The sequence below is a fragment of the Harpia harpyja genome, chromosome 4, assembly GCF_026419915.1.
Source record: "Harpia harpyja isolate bHarHar1 chromosome 4, bHarHar1 primary haplotype, whole genome shotgun sequence".
NCBI lineage: Eukaryota > Metazoa > Chordata > Aves > Accipitriformes > Accipitridae > Harpia > Harpia harpyja.
In genome coordinates, this window is record NC_068943.1 from 52,505,312 (window position 1) to 52,515,658 (window position 10,347).

Genomic DNA, 10,347 nt, shown 5'->3' on the forward strand with positions numbered 1-10,347 from the left:
TGAAAGTTTAAGTAAGTGCCTGCTCTCAGTGTATCCTAGGCATTTTCTCCTCTGTAGGGAGAGCCTTCAGTGATGGCAATACTGTTAATATTTTAGCTGGACAAAGTAGTTGAGTTGATACAACAGCTTGTTTCCTCCAAAAGTAGTAATCTTTTCTGGCCCTGGCACTCATCTGACCCATCTCTGAGTCGATTCAGCACACTTAAGTGGGCAGAAGATGGACTCCATGGGAATAGGAGGGAGGAATTGAACAGATTAATTTGGCCATATTGTCTAACTGCACAGCAAGTTGTCTTCCTAGCAGCTGCTCTGCTAAAAACAGTCAGAGGTCTTGCACAACAAACCCTGGTCTATTCACTGCTGTCCTAGAAGCTATTGCAGGAAGAGACCCCAGAAGTACTGAAATGTTTGAGACTGGGAGGTGCTGATAATGGTAAATTACTACTCCAAAATTTCATCTGGCTTCGCTAGCATGCAGAAAGAGCTGGACATGTTAAGACCTCCGTACTTACCAACACAGCATGCAAGACATTATTATTAAATAGTGGTTGCAATTCATTTTATGAACAGAGGTGCACTAATATCACCAAAGATTAGAATAAAGATTAATATAAAATTAAATTCTTGGTAGAAATTAGTAACTTGATCTTTCTTACTGGAAAACACAAAATTTCTGCACTGGCAAGACTGTTAAGCTAAGCAGTTTAAATTGACAGAATTTTGTATCAGTAGCAAAGCACCAAGTTTTTCTTTGGTGTCCATTTCACTGCCAGCAATGAAATAGGTTCCTGAGCCCCAGGCCATCCTGTCTGCCTTCCTTTCAGTCAGCTTCATCATCACTAGGTTTCTCTTCTGAATCATCATTTTCATATTCCTCATCCTCATATCTGAAGGCACCCTCAGCTTCAGGGTCAGACTGACCTTCCTCTTCATGCTCATGGGACTGGCCAGACCGAGAGCTGGGTCTTGAATGATCCTCCTCCTCCTCCTGGGAATGGCCAAGCGACAGGCCTGCCTTTGCTTCCTCTTCCTCCTCCTCCTCTTCACGGTGCTGGTCAGAGGAGGGGCTGGACCCAGCCTCCCCTGCGTGGCAAGGTTGATGAGCATAAGGGCTGGTTCTTGCCTCTTCTTCATCCTCCAGCTCACTGGATTGGCCATCCTGGGTGGAGGTTTTGACAACTTTTCTCTTCTCTCCCTCCTTCTCCTCCTCCTCCTCACAGGACTGCTCAGACCAAGGACTGCTGTCAGCTGCTTCCTCAAAGGATTCCCTTTCTTTCACTTTATCCTCGATGACTCTGAAAAGACAATTTCTATGTGTGATTTTATTTTCAGGTAAGATGCTTTCTAGTAGGTTTTAAACTACCTTCAGGTAATCTAGGACAAACCTGGTAGACTTGGCTGGGGTGGAACTGGGGAAGGAAAAGGGAAGGGGGGACACTAGAGTCTCCTTTTATGCTAGAAAGTTACTCAACAGTATTGCTTATATATTTCAATTTTTTTATATCAGCTTCTTTTTAAATTGTAACACATAATGGATATTGAAAATTATTTTTTATAAGGCTTATTTTAAAAATTCAGTAAAGGTAATGCAGAATTAAGTGACTTACTAGCAACCTGCCAGAATTTTTGGTGAAAGGAACAAATAAAAAATGTTTTTCTTCATTTTTCTTTGACATGAATTGCATAACATATCCAGTGCTCTCCTCTGATTTATGAAATAATATTTAATTAAGGAAAAAACATTAAAAATACATACTAATGCTAACATTAGTAAAGCTAACTACATAGTCAAATATTTACCTGGGAAATAGTACAAATAATTAAAAAAAACCACCAAAACCCCTAAACTTACCCATCAAAAATTAGTTTCTAATTACTAGGTACCTAGTGGCAAAAAAAAAAAAAAAAAAGCCTTTAGAAATCTCTACCTTTCTCTGGCATAAGTGGAGTTATTAGAATCTTCAGCACTGGAGCATTGTAGCAATTTAGTTGTTTTTCCTTTCTTTGAAACAAACTCTGGGCAAATCCCCAGCGCTCTCAGTCTGCTAGAATAATGCTTTTCTGCAGCTATTCTGGCATTTTTCTGTAGGAAAATCACAATGGTTATGTGTTATCTAAATGCATTAAATACCTGTCTTTTGATACTTTCATTTGTTTGTATTAATACTCTTTCATTAATTGCATCTGACAAGTTGAATGATTATTCGCTGCAGGTAAGAATGGCAAAACAATACTTGAAAACTTTACCCTAGATTTTCCTTTTCTGTACTAGTTTAAATCCAGTTCTCTCCCTGCGCCCACTGGCTAATGAAGAGCTATACATTCTGTATATAGCTATTGAGGGAGGAGGGGGAAGATGTGGACATGTAGAAAATCAGATGTAGTCTTTCTAGGGCTTCTCCCTTATCCCCTCTCTTCCTCCTCTGTCTTCCCTCTCTGGGAGCTGCTGCCCTAAAAAAGTAGTATTGATTCACCTTCTTACAGTGCTGTTTAACAAATTACACAGATGTGTATCTCTGCCTCTGAAACTGAGGGTGTAAATTCTGTTCCTCCATGTAATATCTGAGCGAGGAGGACTTGTCCTCCAATCTACACAGATGCTCCTGCCCTGCAGCGATGGCAGATCAGGAAACCCACACGGAGAGAAGGGACAAGGGAACCAGTGATCTATGACTTGCTGCCTCTCTGGGTCTGGAAAGAGGTCAGGGACCACACTACCAGCTGTACTGAAATGGACAGATAAAAACATACTGTACCTGAGCTTTACAGCAGACACTAAGAATACGTGAATTTTCTTACCACTTCTTTCCCAACTTAAACCTCTCACATTTTTTGCTGCAATTTTTTGTTGTGTTTAGAATTACTCATGCTGTAACGGGATCAGACAACACGTTTACAACAGCCATCTCGGTTCCCTGTGCAAGCATGCCATGAATGCTTAGTCACAAAAATTCGTAATATTTATATGGAGATGGGGCAACAGAGATTAGAACAGCCAAATACTGGTCTCAAAAGTCTTTTTCAGCTATCTTCTAAAAATGTCTGACTACAAATGTCTTATGCAGTATTTGAAGAGAAGATTAAGAAGTAATACAGAAGACAGACAACCTGAGTGACTCTTTCAAAAAGCAACGGCCTTTGTTTTAATCTTTCTTCCATTTCTTGCAACTCTTGCAAATATTCTTGCATTCTCTGCTTCTCATAATTCCTAAGGGAAATAGAGTACAAGGAAAATTATTATTAATTTATAATACAGGAAGTAATTTTCTACAGCAGCTAAATTGCTCATAACAAACTAAATACTATACTTAAAGATACATAAAAGGTAAATTATTTTATGGTAGTTATAGGGTCTGAGGTATATTGTCTCATTTTCACAGCAATTGCTTGCATGTAAGTACTGAACAAAACTGTCTCTGAAGTAGTCACTTTGGATAAGCAGAGAGGGGTCCTGGCTAGTGAGGTTAAGTAGAGGTTATCTGAGTTTGGATTCTTAGGGGTTTTTTGGATACTTCGGGTTTTTTTTAAATTTGGATACTTAGGGTTTTTTTTAAATGCTGATTTAATACAGATAGTCCAGTTGTTCTAAGCAAAATTAAACAGAATACACCATAGGAGATTAGTATCATTAAATAAAAATCAGTACTTTAAGGTAAAGTTTGACGATAAGAATCTTGCTACTTTACCAGTCTGTCTGACAAGAGGGGTGGCCACATTCTGGATCACGGTGCACTTTTTTCCCTAGTTGGTTTGTCAAGGGCCCAGTCAATAGAGCAGGATGATGAAACTGTTGATTCATCAACTGAAATGGTATCTCAGATCATAGCAAGCACTAGATAATCCAGGTAGCATGGGCTGTAATCCTCGGTGTGTGAACAAAGACACCTCTTTGTGATGCTGCCTCTTTACTGGACCAGCTCTAGCATGACTAAGTCAGACACTTAAGGGCGAGTATGAGAGCTAGGGATCATTTTACACTTCTGTCTCCTCCTGCCTCTTTCCCTTACCATCCTCTGAATTTCTGCAATATGGCTGTGCATTAAGGCAAGTTATTCACCATTTTGAGGGAGTGAACTTCATTGTTGCTACTTGCTTGCTCTCTCGGGCAGCTATCTACAAACCTAATTAGCTGTTAGAACAGCACTTAAATTAATATACCTTATTACCCAGCCTATGCTGAAATAAGCATTATCAAGTTAAGCACTTGTACCAGCCTTAATGCATCAGCACTAGGAAGTAATCTTGCTTTGTAATAGCATAATTTTATGCGCAGACAAGAATTAAGCATGAGTGTTTTACAATACTCCTGAAATCTGATTAAGCTAAATACTGTAATGTGAAGTTTGCTGTTGAATGAACTCAAATCAAATCTGTAAACACACCCACTGTCTCTCTTAATTCTCTTCCCTGCTGCTGTAACTCAAATTGTTTTTTGCTTCTGTCCTACAGTCAGCAGATCATCTGCCCAAGGATACTTACATTATAAAGCTCCTGTTCTTAACAGTATTTGGTGGTCATGTTAAAAAAGCAATTGTGCTTCAGCTCTGACTCCAGCAAAATAGTTAGAAGGGACTGCCCTCTTTGACCTGCATCTCTACCACTGCAGCTCTGCTCTCCGGGACCCTGTGTAAGCCCTGCTTCTCCTAGACTCCTGCTTCTTCCTACGTGTGCTTTGGCTTCAGCTGTCTTTGGGGGAGGTGGTGGGTGTGCGTAGATGTATGCTGGATAGTCACTGACTGCCCACATGGCCAAGCAAAATCCTTGTTGCAATGCTGCTTCTAGCATGTCCCGGCTGAACCACTGCACTTCATGCTTTCAGCATGGGAGAATGTACGTGCTTCAGTTTCTGCTGCATTTTCTCTTTCTGGTCACAGAGAAGCAACATTGGTGCTGAATAACCATTACAAAGTTTGCTGGTGGAACAACATGCAGTATTGTCTTGCAGGTGATGCTGCACTATTTTAGCAAATTTGCTTGTAACAGCCCAGAGTTTAAAGTCTATTAAGAGTAAATCCACAGTTTTCTATTTTAGCTATAAAGAAAGAAGAGATCCATGCAAAGGAAAAAAAGAATGAGGAAACCTTATTAGTTACCTTTCAACTCAGCCATAAAGACAGCCCTGGCTTCCACCCTTATTTCAGAAAAATCTCTATCCTGGACCATATTCCAAACACCTTAAAGTTTAATATGGTAACTTAAAAGTTGCTAGTCCAAGCTATGAATCTTGTAATCAGGCGTATCTCATGATAGTTCACCCTTGTATTGTTTTGTTCTACTACTGTCAGTTACTGGTAATTTGCCTGGGTACTGGAAATTGGGATTTGTATTCACTGCCCAAGAATCCTGCCTGTGCATGAAGGAGCAGGGGCAGAGCAGTCAGTACCTCTCACCTTCTCCACGTAACAGCACCATAAATGGACGATACTGCTGCAGTGCTATCATGCCAAGACAGATTATAAACTTCACTAAAGACTTATTCAAACAGGACTAATTTTTTTTTTTCTAGGATTATAAAGAACAAGAAGCAGAAATGGTTAAATTAGCCACAAACACAAGGTCAAGCAGCAATTCTGGAGTCAGATTAGCATCAGAAAGCTGGAGCCATCTGGACTTCGAGCTTAGAGCAGGCTCTGATGTTTTTCCATGTGTACCACTTTCCTCAGTCATATAGAAACAGTCTTTGAATTTGTATCTCTACTAAAGGTAACTTTGGATTCCATTCCTCCTAAGCACCAGCAGCTTCCTCGTTAGCTGCTGATACGTGTGCTTAGTTAAAATAATATTCCTGCTCTAATTTTCCCTCTTAAGTGGGGACCTGCTGGGACAAAGTATTGAATTGTGAAATGTTTACTACTGTAGGAGACAGCACCAAAGTTGTACCAACATCTTATCAATCCAGCAGTGCAAGGATATTCTGTAACTACACTATTCCTTTTCCTTTTGATTTTTTGAAACTTTTCCTCTTTAGTTGGTATGTCAATTGAGAAAACACAGGAGTCTCCTGTTAGCTAATCTATAATACTGTAAGGTGGAACTTACAGATTGAAATCATTAGAACAGGCAACAATTTCCCAGTTGAAATAGTTAACTTGGCCACCTTTTTTACTAGCTTCTTGTACAGTGTATAATTTATCAAATGTGTAATTATGTAAACTTAGACTATGCTATTTTTTACATTGTATGTTTAACATACAATGTAGAATGAGAGGTTCAGGATTCAGGGGAATGCAACAAAATACCTGAATGTTTTTAATTTGGATTTAGACATCTGAGCTAGGCTCTGATGTGGGTCATTGGCCTCAGCCCGAGCTGTTATAATTTTCTGGAGTTTTTTCGTTCTTTGTTTCTGCTTTGTTCTGTTCCTTTTTTGTTGTTCTTCCAGCTTTCTCTTTTCCTCAAGTGAATCCCTGGTGGAAAAATAAACTAAGGCTGAATTCATTTTAAGTCAAGAGCAAGACTTCAAAGGAAACTTTGGCAAAGGAGATTCAAAAGAGAAAAACAGGGTGGAAACAGGGTTGGCATAAGAGGACACAAGGTATGTGCCATTTTAAGGGATTCAGGCATATCCTGGGAAACGGCAGTCATTTGTCCCTTTCCTACGGACATTCTACTGTTTAGCAATCATAAATACTAATTAAGTCCTATATTTAAATACTTTAAGTTTTACATTATAATTAAGCCCTTATATTAACGTATTAAGTCATATATGGAAGAACTGACTACATAGTTAGAAATACAAAAGAGGTCTACTCTTAAAGTATATATAAAATGCAGAGCACCACTGAAGTAGTCACCTTAAGGCTTGTAGCCGCCGTCTTGTGGATTCTGTGATTCTTGGTGATTTAGATTCTCCAAATCCTGAGAGATGCGAATTTGCAGTTGAATGTCTCATTTGAGGTTTATGTCTTGGAGAGGCATATGGCCAGCGTGTTTCTTTCAACTTTTCTTCATCCCCTTGAATGTCCTTCAAAATCTTCCCCTTGTTTGAGGGAATATATGGAGTACGAAGATCAAAAGGTTCACAGACTGTAAGGTGTTTCACTTGTTTTTGTTGCAGGAGCCGTTTCTGAAACTTCTGGTGTAGTAGTTCAAAATCTGGAACACTTGATTTGATCTTGGGTTTATGTTCTGTTTCCTTTGGTTCAATGCACTTGTGTTTCTTCTTTTTATTGGTATCTTTTAAAGCCAGTCTGCTGGTGGGTAGAGATGAATTATGTAGCAACTCTTCAGCTCTCATTCTGATCCTGATTTCTCTGCAGAGCTCTTCCTCCCTTAGCTTGTCGTTAACAGCTGGACTATAAACACATTTAGAAACTGGTTTTGCTTTGAACAGGTTTGTTTTCTTTTCAGGTGCGGAAAGGTCTCTTAATTGCATTTTTCTAATTTCATTCCTTTGCTTCTCTCGTTCAAGGAATTTAAATGGCTTCTGAGAAGCCAAGAGCTTGAGTTTGCTTCTCTCTTTCACAGACCTCCTGCGTTCTTCGTTTCGTTGCAGGATTTCATGGTAGAGTGGAAGGAAAACAGCAGCGGGCACTGGATTGGCTCGGAATTTTTTCTGACACTCTGCTTCTTCCTCTAGTTGCTTCTTCAGTAAGTTGTTTTCCATTTCAATCTGTGACTTTGATTTGACATTCTGTTCTTTTTTTCTAGCTTCTCTGATAGTCATCTGGAAAGGCTTGGGCACAGTAACTTTTGGTGACCATGCTTTCTGTTTCTTCCATATCATTCTGAAGGCTGGTAAGCTTGGTAAGCTGTGTTTGGTGCGAGAGATGTAGTCTTCCACAGAAAACCCGTCCCACATTTTTCTGATCCGTTGCTTAGCAAATGCAGATGATCTAGTTTCACTACCATTTTCTTCAAATGCTAATTCTCTGTCACACCTATCAGATATACTTGAGCCTAAGGGATCACTTAAGTCAGAGTCTGAAAAGGATGTGTGTAAATTTAGAGGCTGATAAGAGCTCTTCTCCCAAGTTGGCCTTTAAAAAAGGAAAAAAAAAGTTGGTTTGGGTCCAGTCCAACATTGATGCAAAGCCAGTAACTTCCACTTTAAGGTATCATCATTGGAAACAAAAATGAACAGCACTGGCGGGGAAGAGGCTAAGGGAAAAGAGAAGCACACTGAGCACTCACACCAGATCATAGTTTTAACTAAGTGCCAATCCTGAACAAGTCAGTACTTCTTAAAGAAAGGCACCATGCTTTACTAAACCTGTTGCCCAGTCTCTGCTGTGCACACACTCGTAAATCTCACAGTCCGTTAGCAAGGTGAATAAGCATTTTTGTTATTAAAACTAACTTTTCTGTGATTATCTGCTTATAGGAAATGGGGAGAGTAACACTTTCCAGTCCCAGAAAAAAACCTGCTGTTTTACAGATGTCTGCAAAGCATTTGAGAATCTTCAGGTAAAAGGTACCACCAAACTTACCTACAACACATGTTAAAAGAAGCATTTTTCTTGTCCAAGGGCTGTACTCCTTTTAAATACAGTTTATTCTGAGACATGCTTTCTAATTTTGCCATGGTCTCCAAGTGGGCATTCTTCAACTCTTCTAACTTCAAGTAATATTCTTGATTTGAATTGCACATTTTGGAAAAGTCTATCCACTTGTCACAGTCCCTATTTAGAGAGAGTGTCTGCTCTCTGTCGGTATTGGAATCCAAATCAAAACCATCCTTAGAAGAGATGTTTGTAAAGCTTTCTGACTGTTAAAAGAAAGGGGAACAAGGTTCTTAATATTGTTTTATCCTAATTAAGTCTAATGAACGATACAGTAACACCAAACAGAGGTACCTGTATACAAACGTTAGTGCAGTTACATGGAATAATCTTATTGCATAATGACTTATATCCTAAGGGTCCTATTTAAAGCATGTGAAGTTCCTAAGTCTGTCCCTGTAATCAACACATTTATACCAGGAAATATGATCAAAAGGACTTATCAAAAGAAAACAGTTTAACTATTTTGTAAAGTGTAATTTTTCCTTGATTACTATGCAGCTCTAAAAAAGCCTTTCTTTAAAAGCAAACAAAACCACAACAGAACCTTCTCTGCCTCCCATTTCCGTAAGCATTCTAAAAATAAGTCATTAGATATCTTGTGTAAAAATGTTTGTTCCCATTTCCATAACTTACTGTGAAGTGGCAGGAATTCTGCATAGCTTATAGTTCCAACACTGTCTGGCAGCTTGCAGCTGTGTGCAGGTAAGCACATTCTTTAAATATTTTTAAAGCTTACACAAGTTAGAGAAGTTACTAAAACCAGGTCAGTCGGCATTACAAAGGCTTCCTTTATGTTATTTTTAGCCACCACGTTTTAAAAAATTACAGGACACTTTCTTTATCCAAAAATTAGAACAGTACTTTTCCACACAGAGGTATTTTAATAAGCTCTGACATTCCAAGAAAAAGTTGTGTTCATGTTTTGTCAGCTTTTCACTGCAAAAATCTGTAACTCGTTTTTTCCATAGCATAGTGACCTAATGCAACATGAATTACATGATCAAAGAAGCAAACTTAAAACGCCGCTACAGGACGCCCAGCGAAAGGCACCATCCACCTCCTTCTGAACCTGCTGCTTCTACCATTGTGCATAAACCGCCCGTTTTCCGTTCTCGATCCACAGAATGATCCGGGCCTCTTCCCTGGACTTGGGCATCGCCAGTTCTTACAGTTGCGCTTCAACCACCGGGGCGTAACAAGCTCATTAAGAGATTGCTGTCGCCCAGGCGCTGCAGCAGGACCGTCTGTCAGCTTCTCCCCCGTCTGCGTGTGTGCGCGCTTGGGCCACGGGTCACTGCCAAGAGGTGCGAAAACCTACCGGCACAAGGCTGCTTCGGCTCCCGGGGCAGCCGGAGAGCGGAGGCCTGCCTCTCCAGGGCAGGTTTGCGGTGCAAGGGCACGCAGGCTGCGGAGCCGGTACGGCCTCAGGCCTCCCGCGCGTCCCCCGCTCGCCTAACAACCGCCAAGGGCGCTTCCCGCTTCCTACCCGCCCCCAGACCGGCGCGGCGGCCCGGCAGCCCCCCCCCCAGCCCCGGCGGTACCTGCGCGGCGGCGGCGGGCGGCGGCCCCCGCTCGTACAGCGCGGCGGGCGCCCGGGTGCGCGGGTCGAGCGGGGTGCGGAGGCAGGAGGCGGCCAGCAGCGCCGCGCGGTGAGCCGCCTCCATGGCGCCCGGTCACCCCCGCCGCCGCCGGCGGGCAAGGAAACCCAGGAGGGAAGGCCGCGGGAGGCTCCTGCTCCGCCTCCGCCGGGCGGAAGAGGAGTGCTTTATCCGCCGCCGGGGCGGAGGGGCCCGGCCGGTTCCGCTCAGGGCTCTGCCGGCCCTGGGCCGGGAAGGGGCTGCTG

At 41.6% G+C, this 10,347-nt stretch overlaps 1 protein-coding gene and 1 long non-coding RNA gene across 6 annotated transcripts; one reads left to right on the forward strand and one right to left on the reverse strand.

Annotated features, from left to right (window-relative positions):
• Positions 1–505: 505 nt before the first annotated feature.
• Positions 506–10,202, reverse strand: FAM161A (FAM161 centrosomal protein A). Of its 5 annotated transcripts, none has more exons than XM_052784046.1 (7): positions 10,046–10,202; positions 8,430–8,677; positions 6,795–7,979; positions 6,240–6,407; positions 3,109–3,208; positions 1,929–2,083; positions 506–1,295 (listed from the first exon to the last, which is right to left on the reverse strand). In XM_052784046.1, exons 1-7 carry the CDS (start codon positions 10,166–10,168, stop codon positions 821–823), a joined length of 2,454 nt encoding a protein of 817 aa, XP_052640006.1. In that variant the 5' UTR covers positions 10,169–10,202; the 3' UTR covers positions 506–820. The 5 variants fall into 5 exon arrangements, with proteins under 5 accessions (XP_052640006.1, XP_052640005.1, XP_052640008.1 ...); XM_052784045.1 differs by having other exon boundaries at positions 8,430–8,707; XM_052784048.1 differs by lacking the exon at positions 10,046–10,202 and adding an exon at positions 9,400–9,438.
• Positions 3,237–7,760, forward strand: LOC128140393 (uncharacterized). The gene is made up of 3 exons (XR_008234716.1): positions 3,237–5,703; positions 6,383–6,535; positions 7,651–7,760. It is a non-coding gene; the product is annotated as an uncharacterized LOC128140393 (long non-coding RNA).
• Positions 10,203–10,347: the final 145 nt, after the last annotated feature.